The 18,377-nt window shown below is 40.6% G+C and overlaps 1 protein-coding gene across 2 annotated transcripts; it reads left to right on the forward strand.

Annotated features, from left to right (window-relative positions):
- The first annotated feature begins 10,513 nt into the window (after window positions 1–10,513).
- On the forward strand, window positions 10,514–18,377 carry LOC309796835 (rho-related GTP-binding protein RhoG-like). 2 transcript variants are annotated; one of them, XM_082610213.1, is made up of 3 exons: window positions 10,574–10,630; window positions 13,362–13,692; window positions 14,943–18,377. In XM_082610213.1, the coding sequence occupies exons 2-3, from the start codon at window positions 13,666–13,668 to the stop codon at window positions 15,531–15,533; spliced, it is 618 nt and encodes a 205-aa protein (XP_082466339.1). In that variant the 5' UTR covers window positions 10,574–10,630; window positions 13,362–13,665; the 3' UTR covers window positions 15,534–18,377. The 2 variants fall into 2 exon arrangements, with proteins under 2 accessions (XP_082466338.1, XP_082466339.1); XM_082610212.1 differs by lacking the exon at window positions 13,362–13,692 and having other exon boundaries at window positions 10,514–10,630.

Genomic DNA, 18,377 nt, shown 5'->3' on the forward strand with positions numbered 1-18,377 from the left:
TTGATTGATTTGCATATGTTGAACCATCCTTGCATCCCAGGGATAAATCCCACTTGGCCATTGTATATGATCCCTTTAATGTGCTATCGAAATAAGTTTGCTAGTATTTTGTTGGGGATTTTTGCATCCATGTTCATCAGGGATGTTGGCCTGTAGTTTTCTTTTCTTGTGGTGTCTTTGTCTTGCTTTGGTATCAGGGTGATGCTGGCCTCATAGAGTGAGTTATGAAGTATTTCCTCCTCTTCAATTTTTTAGAAGAGAATGAGAAGTACTCGTATTAATTCTTCGTTAAATGTTTGATTGAATTCACCAGTGAAGCCATCTAATCCTGAGTGTTTCTTTGTTGGGAAGTCTTCAATTACTGACTAAATCTCCTTACTAGTTATAGGTCTTTTCAGATTTTCTATTTCTTTACGGGCCATTTTTGGTAGATTGTCTGTGAAAGGGACATACTCATTTACTCTACTCATAGAATACTTCTGTATTCCAAATGTGTGAGTGTTTTTCCCACACCAAGAAATTCTCCAGATCTCAGCGGACACCAACTGGGTGTTCTATAGTTTAACTCAATTCTGACACTATCTAACTGGAGATAGCATCAGATCCCACAATTTAAGTGCTCAGTCCCACAAGTGTGCCCCCACTTCAGATGCCAATTGCAAGTCCAGGTTGTCATTTGTGTTTCTGACTAAGCAGCTACATATCGGAGGTTCCCACAACCCCCTTTTTGAGCTTGATAACTTGCTAGAATGGCTCACCAAACTCAGGAAAACAGTTTACTTACTAGATTACTGGTTTGTTTTAAAAGGATAAAAATCAGGAATAGCCAGATGGAAGAGATACATAAAGTTATGAGGGAAGGAATGCAGAGCTTCCATGACTTCTCTGGGTGCGATACCCTCTCAGTACCTCCACATGTTCACCAATCTGGAAGCTCTCCAAACTCCTTTGGTTAGGATATTTCTGGGAGTGCATGTTTGATATGCATGTTTGATTCAATCATTGGCCATTGGTGATTACATCAATCTCCAGCCCCTCTCCCTTGGAGGTCAGGGGATGGGACTGAAAGTTCCAATCCTCTAATCACATGGTTGGTTCCCCTGGCTATCACCTCCCATCCTGAGGCTATCCAGAAGCCCCAAGCCAACAGTCATCTGGTTTATAGTCTTGTTTAAGTCTTCTGTTTCTGCATTGATCTGTCTGATTGCTTGGCTGATCAAGTTGTCCTTGTTCCTTTTTTCCCTCTAATTCTAGTTCTTATTTCTAGTCAATGAGTAATAACCCCTGTATTAAAAACATATTTAAACTTACACTTTTTCTGTACATAGCAAGAATTATTTAGTACCTATAGTTCTCCCCTCATATTTCTTTCCCACCTCTAATGTTTTTGTAAAATTAGTTGAAATTTTGGTTCTAGGCTTATTAAAATTCTTGGCTACATTATACCTTTTATTTTAGGAATGCTTTTTTTCCTTTAAAAATTTTTTTTAGCAATCCTTTCTTAACAATTGTACAACAGTCAAAACCATATTATCAGAAATTATTTATTTTTAGTGTTATTTACTTTTTTGAATATTTACATAGTTTCAAAATTTCAAACGTTTTAAGAGGATATACAATTTAAAAATCTCCTTCTCACTCTTGTTCCCAAGCCATACAGGTTCTCCTTCTAGGAAGCAACTAAAGTTATCAGTTTCTTGAGAATCTTTTCAGAGATATTCTATGCATATACAAGCAAACATTCATGGTCTTTCTTTTAATTTTTTTCTTATCCAAATGATAGCATACCATCCACATGTTCTGAATCTTGCTTTTGTCTTAACAATATATCTTGGAGGTCATACCAAATTATGCATTTTTAAACCTTTCATTGTGGAAATTTTCAAACATATACAAAGAAGAGAGAATAGAATAATGAGCCCCTATGAACCCATCACCCATTTCAATAATAACGAACACTCTGTTATTATTGTCTTATTTATCCCTCACGTTTATTATTATTAATATTATTATTATTATTAAAACTTTGCTGGAGTATTTTAAAGCATATCCTAGACATCATATTATTTCACTTTTAAATATTTTGGCTCATATCTTTAAAAGATAAAGACTTAAATACAACCACAATAACATTATCACACTCAATAAAATGTATAATTTCTCAATATCATCTAATACCTAGTCTGTATTTAGTTTTCCTTTAGTAGCTCAAAAATGTTTTACTTTGCAGCTGTCAACCTTCAGATTTTTTTTAAAAATTAATTAATTAATTAATTAATTAATTTGGCTGCCGTTGGGTCTTCGTTGCTGCGCGCGGGCTTTCTCTAGTTGCAGCAAGCAGGGGCTACTCTTTGTTGTGGTGCTCAGGCTTCTCATTGTGGTGGCTTCTCTTGTTGTGGAGCACAGGCTCTAGACGCGTGGGCTTCATTAGTTGCAGCACGCAGGCTCAGTAGTTGTGGCGCATGGGCTTAGTTGTTCCATGGCATGTGGGATCTTCCCAGACCAGGGCTCGAACCTGTGTCCCCTGCATTGGCAGGCGGATTCTTAACCACTGTACCACCAGGGAAGCCCCATCCTTCAGATATTTTTATTGACAATTTCGGAAGCTCTGCCACTCCCACTCCTTGTTTCCCTTAAGCTCTTTTTCCTATTTGACACTGTTGGCTATTCCTCATAACTTTTAAAGCTATTCTGCATGTTCTTCTGTTCTAAATCCTTCTTTCTTATTTTTTCTTGGCTCCTCTACTTCCTCCTACCTGTACCCTTGAGGCCCAGTGTTGAACTCTTCTCTTTTTCTCTAACTTTCCTTTTCAGGTAACTAATCTACATTACTGTTTCAACTATCACCTTTGCTTGAAACTAATATAATGCTGTCAATCAACTATACATCAATTAAAAAATAAACATCACCTTTGTTAATGACTAAAAATCTTCATCTCTAGCTCAGGCCTCTCATCCAAACACCAGTTCTCTATTTCTAACTGCCTACAGGACACTTCTGCATGAAAGCCCTATTGTAAACTCAAACTGAAAATATCTGAAATTGATACTATTATCAATTGTATACTATTGATACTATATTGATTACTATTTCCCCCATGCCAAGTAATTCTCTTCGTTTCCTCATTTCTGATAATGGATATTTCATTCTCCCTGTTCCTAAGCTTAACATCCTAATTATTTCTAACCTGTGTTTCTCTTTCATTCCCCTTATTCAGTTAGTTACCAAGTTCTGTTGATTCTTTCCTTGTAGTGACTCTAGCTTCTCTCCAGTCTCACTGTTATTCTCCAAAATCTAATCTCGGACCTTCATAGGTATCTTAGCTACCATTTAGCATTATGCTGGATGTCTTGACCAATGCCATGAAATGAGAAATCAAAATAAGAGGTGTAAATACTGGTAAGGCAAAGACAAAACTGTCAGGACTTCCCTGGTGGCGCAGTGGTTAAGACTCCACGCTCCCAATGCAGGGGGCCTGGGTTGATCCCTGGTCAGGGAACTAGATCCCACATGTCACAACTAAGAAGCCTGCATGCTGCAACTAAGGAGCCGGCGAGCTGCAACTAAGGAGCCCACCTGGTGCAACCGAATAAATAAATAAATACACATTAAGAAAAAGACAAAACTGTCATTATTTCCAGTTGATATGAAAATCCAAGAGAGTCAACTTACAAGTTATTAAACAAAAAAGAAATGTTTACATGCAAGATGGCCACTTTTAAAATATATCTAAATCAATAACTTTCTATATAAGCAATAACTAAGTAGAAAATGAAATTTCATTCACAACAGTAAAAAAAGCTGTAAAATATATAAGAATATAGGCAATGTTCTCTTATATAGAAGAGGATGAAAAAAAAGCACTAAGCAAAAAAGAAAAATTTGATTGGACATCATCAAAATTAACTTCTGCCATTTCATTTAAGAAAATGAAAGGCAAGCCACAGAGTGGGAGAAAATATTCACAATACCTATATCTGATAAAGGATTTGTATCCAGAATATATAAAGAGCTTTTACAACTCCAAATAAGAAAACAACCTAATAACAGAATAGGCAAAATATTTGAACAGACACTACACCAGGAAAGATGTATCAATAGCAATTAAGTAAATGAAAAGCTGCTCAAGTCATTGGGCATCAGGGAAATGCATGTGAAATACCACTATATATACCCACTAGAATTGCTAAATTAAAAAGACAATACTAGGTGATGGTGAAGATGTGGAGCACCGGGACTCTCATACATTAGAATTTTAAATGGTACAACCACTTTGCTGTACTATTTGATAGTTTTTAAAAATGTTAAACATACAAAGTTAAACATACACCTACCCAATGACCCAACAATTCCACTCTTAGGTATCCCTCAAGAGAAATGAAAACATATGTCCACAAAAAGACTGATTGATGAAAGAAATTTTCAAATATTGAGGTATGGGGAAGTCACTGTGGCTTGAGTTAACTTGAATTTTATTCACACAGCCTGTTTGTGGCCTAACAAACATAGATTGTAACTCTGCTTTAGTTATTAAAGAAAAGGACGCATTGACCAGAAGTAAACAATGTCCATGTTAAAAATAAAGATTAAATGCCTCCCTTCCTGAGATGCCAATACTGATACTCCTTCCATGATAAGACTCCCTTCCCAGGTGCCAAGGCCAGTACTGACTCGCTGTGCACATGCTGATTTGGTTTTTGGTTTGTTTTTGGAAACCCTGAAAGAATGTATCCATGACTTGTTTGATGTTCTTTGCTCTGACCAGATATAAAATTGTGATGAAAACCATGCTTATCTGGAGCGGTTCCTCAGGGTTATCTGAGAGGCTGTCTTCTGGGCTACAGTCCTCAGTTTGGCTCAAATAAAACTCTTCTCTCTTCCTATTATAGATTATTTATTATTTTCATCAACAAGCCTTATATACAATATTCATAGCAACTTTATCCATAATGGCCCCAAACTAGAAACAAATTGCTATATATCCTTGCGATTGAATGCTACTAAGCAATAAAAGGGAATGAACTACTGTTATGCCCCACAACATGAATAAATCTCAGAAATATTGTGCTGAGAAAATGATTAGCAGCTCATGGTTTTTGAAAAACCAAAATACTTATACAAGTTAAGAAGGTAGCTATCAAGCTATCATACACAATGTGATGAAAGAAATTTTCACATATTGAGGTATGAGGGAAGTCATTCTGGCTTATACATGATTTAACTTGAATTTTATGCTAGCTAAAACAACCTGCTCGTGGCCTATCAAACATACATTGTACACCTGCTGTAATTATTAAAGAAAAGGGTACACTGACCAGAAATAATGTCCATATTAAAAATAAAGATTAAATGCCTCCCTGTTGGGATACCAGTGCTAGTACTCCTTCAATGATAAGACTCCCTTCCCAGGTGCCAGGGCCATAGAGACTCACTGTGTATGTACTGATCTGCTTTTTTTTTTTGAAACTCTGAAGGAATGTATCCCTGACTTGTTTGATGTTCTTTGTTCTGACAAGATATAAAACTGTGCTGAAAACCATGCTTCTCTGGAGCAGTTGCTCAGTTATCTGAGATATCCTATTCCAAAAAAAAGGACACAAAAGAGTAAATGCTCTGATTCCATTTATATGAAGTTCTAGAAAGGTATAATTAATCTTCAGTGACAGCAAGCAGAACAGTGGTCTTCTGGGGCTAGGGGTGGTAAGGATTGACTGCAAAGGGGTACAAGGGAACTATTTGGGGGTGATGGAAATGTATGTCTTGATTGTGGTAGTAATTACGTGGTGCATACATTTGTCAGAAGTCATCAAGCTATAAACTTAAAATGAGCTTATTTAGTGGTATATAAATTATACGTCTATATATTTGATTTAAAAAGAAAATATATAATTTGGCAATAGAAAGGGATGAAATACTGATACATGCTACATTGTGGATGAAACTCAAGAACATTATGCTAAGTGGAAGAAACCAAATACAAAAAGATGATATACTGTGTGGCCCCATTCATGTCAAATCGTCAGGAAAGACAACTTTATAGAGACAAGTAGATTAGTGGTTGTTGCCTGGGGGTTGGGAACAGGGAGTGACTGTAACTGGGCATGAAGGATCTTTTTGGGGTGATGGAAATGTTTTAAAACCAGACATGAAAAAAAATTAAAAATTAAATATTGGGCTTCCCTGGTGGCGCAGTGGTTGAGAGTCTGCCTGCCGATGCAGGGGACATGGGTTCGTGCCCTGGTCTGGGAAGATCCCGCATGCCGCGGAGCGGCTGGGCCCGTGAGCCATGGCCGCTGAGCCTGCACGTCCAGAGCCTGTGCTCCACAATGGGAGAGGCCACAACAGTGAGAGGCCCGTGTACCACAAAAAAAAAAAAAAAAAAAAAAAAATTAAATATTAAAATCAGATTGTGATGATAGTAGCACAATGTTGTAAATTTACTAAAAATCATTTAACTGTACACTTAAAGTGAATGAATGAATTTATGGTATGTAAATTATATTTCAATAAAGCTGTTTTAAAAAGATAATTGACCATATGGTCCAGCAATCACGCTCCTTGGTGTCTATCCAAATGAGTTGAAAACTTATGTTTGCACAAAAACCTGCACTTAGATGTTTATAGTGCTTTATTCATAATTGCCAAATCTTGGAAGCAACCAAGATGTCCTTCAGTGGGTAGATGGATAAACTGTGGTACATCCAGACAATGAAATATTATTCAGCCCTAAAAAGAAATGAGCTATCAAGCCAGGAAAAGACATGGAGGAACCTCAAATGCACATTACTAAGTGAAAGAAGCCAACCTGAAAAGGCTACATATGGTATGATTCCAACTAAGGCAAAGCTATGGAGACAATAAAAAGGTCAGTAGTTGTCAGATATTGGGGGGAGAGGGGAATGAATAGGTGGACCACAGAGGATTTTTAGGGCAGTGAAACTATTCTGTATGATACTATAATGGTGAATACATGTCATCATACAGTTGTCAAAACTCATAGAATGTACACCACCAAGAGTGAACTCTAATGCAAACTATGGACTTTGGGTAGTAATAATGTATCAGTGTAGGTTTATCAATTGTAAAAACTGTACCACTCTAGTGTAGGATGTTGATCATGGTGGAGGTTGTACATGTGAGAGGGCAGGGAATATATGGGAACTCTCTATTTTCAGCTCAATTTTGATTTGAATTTAAAACTACTCTGAAAAATAAACTCTATGTTTAAAAAAGAATAAATGAGCTATAAAGCCATGAAAAGCCACGGATGAAATTCAAATGCATATTACTAAGTGAAAGAAGCCAATCTGAAAAGGCTAAAGATTGATTACAACTATATAACATTCTAGAAAAGGCAAAACTAAGGGACAGTAAAAAGATCAGTGGCTGCCAGGGGTTAGGAGGGAGGGAGGGATGCATAGGCAGGCCACAGAGGATTTTTAGGGCAGTGAAACTATTCTGTATAATACTATAATGGTGAATACGTTTGTTAAAACTCGTAGAATGCACAACTCCAAGAATAAATCCTAAGGTAAACTGTGGACTTTGGATGATAATGATGTGCCAATGTAGGTTTGTTGATTGTAACAGACATATCATGGGAACTCTCTACCTTCTGCTCAATTTTTCTGTGACCCTGAAACTGCTCTAAATAATGCAGTATTAAAAAGTAACTATCTAGGGCTTCCCTGGTGGCACAGTGGTTAAGAATCCGCCTGCCAATGCAGGGGACATGGGTTCGAGCCCTGGTCGGGGAAGATCCCACATGCTGCGGAGCAACGAAGCCTGTGCACCACAACTACTGAGCCTGCGCTCTAGAGTCCGCGAGTCACAACTACTGAGCCCGCATGCCACAACTACTGAAGCCAGGGTGCCTAGAGCCTGTGCTCCGCAACAAGAGAAGCCACCACAATGAGAAGCCCATGCACCGCAACGAAGAGTAGCACTGGCTTGCTGCAACTAGAGAAAGCCCGAGCACAGCAATGAAGACCCAACGCAGCCAAAAAAAAATAAAATTAAAAAAAGTAACTGTTTAAACAAAAATAATAACAATGTATCATGAGATAAAAGTAGAATGCATAACGAGTGGTCCAGGAAGAGAGAATGGAAGTATAATAATGTAAGGTTCTTATACTCTTTGTGAAGTGGTATAATAAACACTTAAAGGTAGACTGATAACTTATAGATGTACACTATCAACCTTTAAGCAACCACTAAAATAAAAAAACAAAGAGGTATAGCTAGGGACTTCCCCGGTGGTCCAGTGGTTAAGACTCCATGCTTCCAATGCAGGGGGCGTGAGCTTGATCCCTGGTTGGGGAACTAAGATCCCACATGCCGCTTGATGTGGTCAAAAAAAAAAAAAGGGGGGGGGGTATAGCCAATAAGCCAACAAAGGAGATAAAATGGAATAAAAATAATATTGATTAATCCAAAAGAAGGCGGAAAAAGGAACAAAGAAGAGATGGGGCAAATAGAAAACAAATAGCAAGATGACAGACTCAAACCTAACAATCACAAATCAACGATCACGTTAAATGTAGATGGTCTAAACACCCCAGTTACAGGGTAAAGATGATCAGATTGGGTAAAAAAAGCAGGACCCAACCGTATGCTGCCTACAAAAAATACTCCTTAAATACAAAGACACAAATAGGTTAAAAGTAAAAGTATGTAAAAAAAATGTACCATGATAACACTAGTCAAAAGAAAGCTGGAGGGGCTATATTAATATTGGACAAAGTAGATTTCAGAGCAAAGATACCATGAATAAAGAAGGTAATTTCATAATGATAGAGGGGTCAATTAATGAAGAGGACATAACAATTCTAAACGCTTGTGCATCTAGTATAAGACCTACAAAATACGTGAATCATGGACTTCCCTGGTGGTCCAGTGGTTATGACTCTGCACTTCCACTGCAGGGGATGCAGGTTCAGTCCCTGGTCTGAGAACTAAGATCCCACATGCTGCGTGGCACGGCCAAAAAAAAAAAAAATCCATGAATCAAAAACTGATAAACTTGCAAAGAGAAATAAACAAATCCACAATTCAAGTCAGAGATTTCAATACTCTTAATAACTGATAGAACGAGTAGGCATATAATGAGCAAGGATATAGTAGAAGTAAATAACACTATCAACCAAATTGACCTGGTTGACATTTATAGAACAGTCCACCCAATAGCAGCAAAATACACATTCTTTTCAAGTGTGCATGGAGTATTTACCAGGATAGGCTATATTCTAGGCCACAAAACAAGTCTCAATGAATTTGAAAGGATTCAAGTCACACAAAATATGAATAATGGAATTTAAATTACCTATCAGTAACAGAAACATCTCTGGAAAATCCTCAAATATTTGAAAACAAAATAATCCACTTCTAGACAACACATGGGACAAAGAAGAAATCAAAAAAGAAATTAGAACATATTTTGAACTGAATGAAAATGAAACCACACTATATAATTCATGACATTCTGCTGAAGCAATAGTTACAGGGTAATTTTTAAGCACTAAACACCTATATCAGAACAGAAGGAAGTCTCAAAACAATAACTTCAGCTTTCACTTCAGTAAAAAGAAGAGCAAATAAAACTCAAAGAACAAAAATAATGAAGATCAAAGTGGAAATCAGTGAGATAGAAAACAAAAAATAGAGAAAAATCAACAGAACCATATTCTTGTACACCAGTGTTCATTGCAGCATTATTCACAATAGTCAAAAGTTGAAAACAACCCAAATGTCCAGCAATAGATGAATAGTAGCTAGAAAAGTCGAATTCATGGAGACAGAAAGTAGATTAGAGGTTGGTTTTCAGGGGTGGTGGGAAGAGGGGAATGAGCAGCTATTGCCTAGTGGGTACAAAGTTTCTATTTGGGGTGATGAAAAAGTTTCAGAAATAGACAAGGGTGATGGTTCCACAACATTGCGAATGTACTTAACACCACTGGATTGTACAGTTAAAAATGGTTGAAATGGCAAATTTTGTTATATATATTTACCACTATTTTAAAAAATTAATAATGTAATATATAAAAAACTATTTAATTGTACAATTTAAGTGAGTGAATTGTATGGTATGTGAATTTATATCTCAATAAAGCTGTTAAAAAAAGAGTGCATACTGTATGATTTCATTTATATAAAACTCTAGAAAATGCAAACTAATATATGGTGACAGCTACCTTAACTCACTACCACGTTTTCTTTTATCGCCTCCGTTTTTACTAACACTTTTTCAGTTCCCTGACTGCCTCTTTATGTTAATATTTGTCTTGAGGAGAAAACAGCGGTCTGGGGAGGAGGAGGCGGCCTCACTTTGTCACGGGAAATGTGAAGCTCGGGGACCTCCGAACCGAGGAACTGGGACCCCGGAGATCCTTGATTACCCAAAGGTGTAGTTTAGAAGCCAGTGACTTGCAGAGCACGCGGCGGGGGCTAGAACTCCATTTCCCAGGAGGTCACGGGGCACCGGGTGGAGACTGCGTCTGACGACGGGGGCGGGACTCGGTAGCTGCCCGGATGTGGCGCCGAGCCCGCCGAGCCTGCCCAGCCCAGCGAGGGACGCCTGGGAGGCTCTACCAGCTGCGGTACAACAGCGCGGGAGGACGACTACTTTGCTGGGTAATCCTTATGGAGAACCCCCCCACACCAGGCGGCCCCCTGATCCGCTCTTTTCTCCTCGAGTCTCCCCATCCCCGGGACGGTTACCTTAGTATATGAGCCACTCCTTGGATGGAAGGGACTTGAGAGTGGGATGAGTTGTATGTATAGCGGGGGAGATCGAGCCAGCTCTTCCTATTTGTGAATCCGACGTGAGGCACCTCTCTGTCCCAGGCTCACGAGTCCATCCGAAATCCCAGAACCAAGGACCCTCGGTGGAAAGGATGTGAGGGAAGGGCCGAGCGGGCTTGCGGTGGCTATCGATGGGTCACTAGAATTGCCTCTCTGGTTAAGTTTCCAAGCGCAGGATAGTCTCCCCTGGCTCCGGGTTGGGGAGTGTTCACATGGCTTCCTTCGCCCTGGGGTGTCTTTGGCTGGACTTGAACCAAAAAGTCAGTCTTCAATGTGAAAAAGCTTCCCAGATTTAGTAGATAACTAAGTTGCAGAAAGTAGTAAGTAAAAATGAGGGTCTTCTGCTGAATTGTTTTAGTTTCAGAAAGTTAGAGTGATTTCAAGTGGGTTTGACTTTTGAAAAGGGTGAGACTCGGGGGGAGAATGTGCTAGAAATAGTAATACTCTGAGCTGCATTCTTGTCTTTACTGCTACTGGGTCTTTTTTAAAAATTTATTTATTTTTGGCTGCGTTGGGTCTTCGTTGCTGCGCACGGTCTTTCTCTAGTTGCGGGAGTGGGGGCTGCTCTTAGTTGGGGTGCGCGGGCTTCTCATTGCAGTGGCTTCTCTTGTTGCGGAGCACGGGCTCTAGGCGCTCCGGCTTCAGCAGTTGTGGCACACCGGCTTAGTTGCTCCGCGGCATGTGGGATCTTCCCGGACCAGCGAACCCGTGCCCCTGCATTGGCAGGCGGATTCTTAACCACTGCGCCACCAGGGAAGTCCAGTTATGGGGTCTTTTATGTTGTGCCTCTAACCTCGGAGAAAAGTGACTGCTGGGAAACGTACATGTGAAGAAGGATGCTTTGTCAGATGAGAATGGAAGATTTAGAAGAAACTGTAATTCCAAGGTTAAAAGTGAATGCCTTCTGAGGTGTTGGTCTCTGCAGCTCCAGGCCTCTTCCAATTTCCAATCCTAGAGGCATATTTAATGATCTCTGAGCTGAGGTGATGTCTACTTTACAGTGCTACTATGAAGCTTAAATAAGATATGTGAGAGTATTTTACACAATGCCTGTAACAGGCTCTCAGTTTTTAATTTCCCCTTGTTTCCTCATAGCAACTTACTTTTCTCTGGACCATGCTTTACTGTGTATTATTGTTTACCTTTTTATAGAAGTCCTACGTTTACCCTAAGACTATAAACTTCTATCATCGTTCTTTTTTTTTTAACCCCTTTTTTGAGTCTCTCCTAGCAGTGCATTGTGCATAGTAGTGCCTGGGAGAGTGTGTGGATAGTGATGGTGATAAGGGAAAAGCTGTGGGTGATCTGTAACCGGACAGCATTGTGCTGGATGATGGAGCTGAACGAAACAAGCTTTTCTCATATTGGTGATAAACAGAATATTTGCCTCTCTCTTGTAACTCCTAGCCTTCTCTCAGAGTTCCCAGCCCTTTAAAAAGTATTATTTTTATTTTTAGTATTTTTAACCATTTTAAAGTGTACAGTACAGTAACAGTAACTATATGCACATTTTTGTGCGATAGATCTTTAGAATTTTTTTATCTTGAAAAACTGAAAGTCTGTACCCCTTAAACAACTACCCATTTCCCCCTCCCCCTGCCCCTGGCAACTACCATTCTACTTTCTGCTTCTATGAATTTGACTATTCTAGATACCTCATATACCTCATATAAGTGGAATCATGCAATATTTGGCTTTTTGTGACTGGCTTATTTCCCTTAGCATAATGTCTTCAAGGTTCATCCATGTTGTAGTGTATGAAAAGATTTCCTTTTACTTTTTAAGGCTGAATTATATATACATATATATATATATATATATTTTTTTTTTCTTCTTTATCCATTATCCATCGATGGACATTTAGGCTGCTTCCACCTCTTGGCTATTGTGAATAATGATGCAATGAACATGGGTGGGCAATTATCTCTTTGAGATCCTGTCTTCAGTTCTTTTGGATTATACTTTTTAGTCTTATTTTTAAACTTGTTAAATATGGAGAATTTCAAATATACACACAAGCAGAGAAAATCGTATAATGAATATGTGGGCTGAATGAATGAGTCAACTGTACAAAGCAGCCCCCCCCCCCGCCCCGCTTCTGCTGAACCTTCCCTTTCTTTGAGAGTTTGCTATAGGTGAGGATGTTTTGGTTTTGTTCAGACCTGGCATGTTCTAGGTGCATTTCATCATGTAGGTCTGGTATTTATTATATATACCAGGAGTACTGGTAGACGTAAACAAGTAGAAAAGAGTGTAGATGGCTCTTCCTAGTTATAGAGGTGAGGAGCTGAACTTGGGATGCAAAATGGTCTTTGTGCCTAAGAGTTTTGCTCTGGTTCAGCAACCCTCTCAGATGCACTATTGTCACTTTGAGCAGAGACACCGGGTGATACCTAGAGGCAGCTGGGAAGGTGAGTTGTACAGGCAGTGATTGCTATCAAAGGCAAAAGAAATTAATCCAAACTGGGAAAATCAAGGAAGGCTATTCTCAAGGAGTGTGGTGGTGACTTTGCCCTGTTTCCATTGACCTTGTGTGTTTGATCCTCATGCGTATTCCTAGATGGAAAAAGACAGCTATGGTCAGTGAGTCTTCTGGGATGATTGCCTACTAGAGCTGAATCAGGCTCTGGACTTTTAGCTGTGGGACCTGTGCCAAAGAAAGGAAGGCTTCTAGGTGGAACGCCTCACTGGGCAGAGCTGGCTGTGTGAGGAGAGAGCTACCCCTAGCGGGCCTGTGCGAAGCATGCTGAGAAGGCCAACTTTTTTTTACCTTGACCCAAAGTGAGCTGTTTTGTTTTGTCTGGTTTTTGTCTACGATATGGACCTAATGTAGACCTTAGCTAATAAAACAGCAGGATGGGGGAATGTGTCTATTCCCCCACACTCCCAAGGTAAGAAACTAATTGATTCTCAAATTTTTTTCCATAATCAAATACATATGATAATGTGTCCCCTTTCCTCCATGTTCGGACACTTGAAGTTAATGCTGTGAGGATCGGGTCTGAAACTAGGGTACTAGTTAAGAAGCTAAAGAAAATGGAGTGCTGTGGAGGCACTGACACAGTAGGGCATTGACAGAATATTAATAAGGGGATACAGACATGGGAGCTCATAGTAAACATGCTCCTTGGGGATCATCTGTGTTGTACCATTAACTCGCAAATACTTGATTCATGAAGAAATTGACGAGAATATAGTGGTGTTATGACCTGTAGTTTTACTCAGATAAGGTCGGAAGGGGTGAGACCCCCTGGTTTGTCTAGCATTGTACTCACATTATAGAACTTTTGCCTTCCCCGGCACATTAGTAATTTCTGTGAAGTCATAGTAGCTTCTGACACTTAATGAGTACTTCCTATGTGGCAGGCACTAATAAGTACAGCACATGCATTCTTTCATGTAAGCTTCAGGTTAAAAACTTGCCCGAGTTTCACAAAGCTTAGGAAAAGAGAGGACTGGTTTTCGACTCCAGGAGGTCTGACTTCAGAGTCTGGACTCAGCCACTTCTCTATATGGCTGAGTCTGACTGGCCTACCTTTCTCTCCAATATTATGATGTCACTGTTTTTCAGGAAGAGAAAACAGTGCTGAGTTTTATAGACTTTGCTGAGTCTATAGCCACAGACCCAAAGTAAAAGACGTGTTTCCTTTCGTTTCAACCTTGGGAACCTTCTTTCTATACCATTTTTTTTGTTTGTTTTTTAATTAGTTAACATTTATTTAGCATCTGCTATATTTTAGAACCTTTGATATTGTATATGCAGACCTTATGACGATACTGCAACATAAATACCTATCTTGTTGGGCTCACAGTCCTTTTTGAGAGTCTGATGACAGCTTTGGATCTTCTTTCCAGAAAAATTTCCTTATGCACATAATATTGCACACAACTGCAGAGGTGGCTTCTAGAATCTACTGAAGCTTATCCTCTAGCAGTCCATGGACTCCATGGTAAGAATTCTTGCCCTCTGCAACCTTTCACAGCTGACTCTTCCATAGTGTTAAGAGGCCAGGCAAGTGGCGGTGGCGGTGGGGGGGTCTCACCTCCTTTCTTTCTCCTCAGAGAGAAATGTTTATATGGCTTAGGCTCCCTAAATTAACCAGACGTCTGTGAACATTCTTTCTTTCTCTCTTGTCCGTAGGACTCCAAGGGAAGAATGCAGACAATTAAATGTGTGGTTGTGGGAGATGGGGCTGTAGGTAAGACCTGCCTCCTCATCAGTTACACAACAAACGCCTTTCCCGAGGAGTATATCCCTACTGTCTTTGACAACTATAGTGCCCAGACATCTGTGGACGGCCAGATCGTCAGCCTGAACCTGTGGGACACAGCTGGCCAAGAGGAGTATGACCGACTGCGAACACTCTCCTACCCCCAGACCAATATCTTCGTCATTTGTTTTTCCATTGGCAACCCATCTTCTTATGCCAATGTGAGGCATAAGTGGTACCCAGAGGTCTCCCATCATTGCCCCAATGTACCTGTTTTGCTGGTAGGCACCAAGAGGGACCTGCGAAGTGACATTGAGACAGTGAAGAAGCTGAAGGAACAGAGCCTAGTGCCCACAACTCCTCAGCAAGGCACTTCCCTGGCTAAGCAGGTGGGGGCTGTGAAGTATCTGGAATGTTCAGCCCTGATGCAGGATGGGGTCCATGAGGTATTTTCAGAAGCTGTCCGGGCTGTGCTTTACCCTGCCACAAAGAAGAACAGCAAGAAGTGTGTCCTCTTATAGCTTTGGGGGTGCTGCTTGGAGACTGCACCTAAGGAGAATAAGGGGGAATTCCTTTGACAGCATTTAACAATGCCAGCGTGAGCCACTTATCTCTTCCCCTGGAAACCCTAGACTCCAGGTTATTCAGCTTTTGGAGGAACAAAGAGAGGCTAGTTTGCACTTGGCTGCTTTGAAGTTTGGTCTGAACCTTTTGGAGGAAGTTTGAGAGAGTGAGAGTGTGTGTGTCTCTCCTGTCGAAGTGGTAAGAGGAGATGCCACCAAGTGCCGTTGTTTTCTGTCCTGGCCAGGCCACGACTAAGCAGAGCAGCCTAGCACTGTTGTTTGTAGGCTTTTGCTTGGCTGTTTGAAATCTAATTTCAGCGTTCCTGGCTGTATTTACCGTTGAGCAAGTGCCTCACAGAAGGACAAGGTTCTATAAGTTTTCAAATCATTGCCTTAAGCTTTCTGATACACTAATATTTGGAAACCATCTTATGTGTGATTCCTAGGTGTTCCCAATGTTGACATGCTCTTTCCATTCTTGAGAGGAGATATTTTTGCAATAATGGTTAAGCAGCATTTCTAGAGTTCTGTGAGATGGTAATAGATGTTTCTTAAAAGGGTTCTCTGGTCAAATAAGGCAGGGACCAGTGATTTAAATAATGCCGGATAGTTTCCTCTTCTACTGCAGGAAGTTATAACTTAATAAGTATGCAATATTTCCCAAACTTATTTCACTGAACTTTTGTTTTTTGGCCCCATGCAACACCTATTAACATCTCTGGGAACACAGTTTCAGAGATGCTGGATTACAAGGGACTGGGAATGCTCATGGTGGAGACTGAAAAAAGCATAATGTGGTCCTGTTCTTTGTGCTGTTTCCCTCTTCATGCCTTTGACAGGAATGTTTACCAGCCATGGCCTTGTTATTGGTTCCTCTTCCATCCTCAGGAGGTGGGTTTGGCACTTAGTCACGATAGTATATTGGCTGTGGAATCTGATGTTCAGATCTGCTCTTGGATTCTGCTAGCACAGTAGGCATGGTGATGTGTAATGAACAGTCCCTCTGAAGAGCTGTGTCTCTGAGGCTTCTGTGTGGCTCTTTTTTCTCTCATCATCCTTCCGCTTGAAGGAAAGACCACTGAAGATTAACCCCCTAAATAAAACCAATGAAACGACCAACGAAATAAAATGTCCTGCCAGTCACTGTCAGGGGATTCTGTGATTCCCTCTGATACTTCTCTTCTGCTGTCATTCCTCTGAGTTACTATAAAGACTACCTTGCTCTCTTCCTGTTCCTCCTGCCTCTGTGTATCTCCCTGTGTGTGTGTTCAGCCCTGTGTGCCTTTTGAGGTTGCTCCAAGAGAGCTGGGGTACGTTGGGTTTCCAGGCCGCAGGGCTGTCATCGCCCTTGTGGTGGTGTTGCTGGAGTTGCTCAGCCTTCTCTCGGGGTGGAAGGATTCAGATTCCATATCCTAGCAGGCCTGCTGCTCCTTCTCCCTAGCTGTATTTTTGACCTTCTTCATTTGATATGGAAGGAAACCTTAACTTCTCTACCTGGCAAATAGTGGTTGACAACTCCACCGTGCACATATCCTCTCACCCTGCCAGAATAGCATGGGATTTTTGAGAGTTTGGGAAATGGAGCTGAAAGGAACACATACCTCCCCTTGGGGTGGGTGGAGTGCCTGAGCTTCACTCTGTGATCATCTTGCTGTTGCTCTTTGACGGGATATGATCAGAGTAACCTCAGGCTAACTGAACCTCCTGGATAGGGTTGCCAGATAAAATACCATAATTGTTTAGTATAAGTGTGTTCCATGCAATATTTGGGACACGCTTACACTAAAAAATTATTTGCTGTTTATCTGAAATTCAAATATAATGGGGCATCCTGTATTTTTATTTGCTAAATCTGGCAACCCTACTCTTGGAGAACCTGGAACCTGGAGGTCAAATATCAAGTATTAATAGAAGATAAAAGGTTATGTAGGGACTTCCCTGGTGGTCCAGTGGGTAAGACTCTGCGCTGCCGATGCAGGGGGCCCAGGTTTGGTCCCTGGTCGGGGAACTAGATCCCGCCTGCCACAACTAAGAAGCCTGCCTGCCTCAACTAAGACCCGGTGCAGCCAAAATAAATAAATAAATATTTTCTAAAAATGATTATGTAAATTCTGTATTCTTCCTCCTTTTCTTCTGGTTGCCCTTTCCCTCACGTTGGACTAGTGTTTTCTTTTCTTTTTCCTTCATGACTGTACCCTCCACTTCACATAGTACTTCATTGGTGTATATTTCTACACTGCTGATTGTCTAAAGCTGTGGAGGATCCAGGATGAATACTGTTGTCCAGCGCTTGCCTTCTGTCTCAGGTCCAATGTACTGTATCTATTTTCCAGTGTGTGACTCAGGGCCTCCTGGGGGTGGCAGGGATTCTATATGAGAAGTGAGTCAACTGGAAGAGGGTGAGGGTGGACCTCCTCTACTAAGGCCCAGTAGCACTTTGGAAAGTGGGGCTGCTGTTACAGTAACGTGGCCACCGTAGAAGTCAACTGGCTTCTGGGCACTGTGCCCACTGCCCTTGGGTAGAGTCACTGGGTTTTCCCAAAGGCAGCCAAATGAAAGTGTATTCCAGTCTCAGGATGTTCTGCTTGATGCCACCTTGGGTGCTCACAGGACTTCATGGTTCAAAGGGGTTAGAAACATGGCTGTCACCTGGGTCTCTGGGAACTTTCTATTTAGCTACTGAAATCTTTTAAGTTGGCTTTTAATTTAATAGTGCCTCCTGCTCTCCCTTTGCCTCGCAAATTCCCAAATGTAAGCCTGGGTTTGGTTTGGGCAAATTTGTGTCCTCTAATAAATGGAGGT

This window comes from Mesoplodon mirus, assembly GCF_964341445.2.
Source record: "Mesoplodon mirus genome assembly, chromosome: X".
NCBI lineage: Eukaryota > Metazoa > Chordata > Mammalia > Artiodactyla > Ziphiidae > Mesoplodon > Mesoplodon mirus.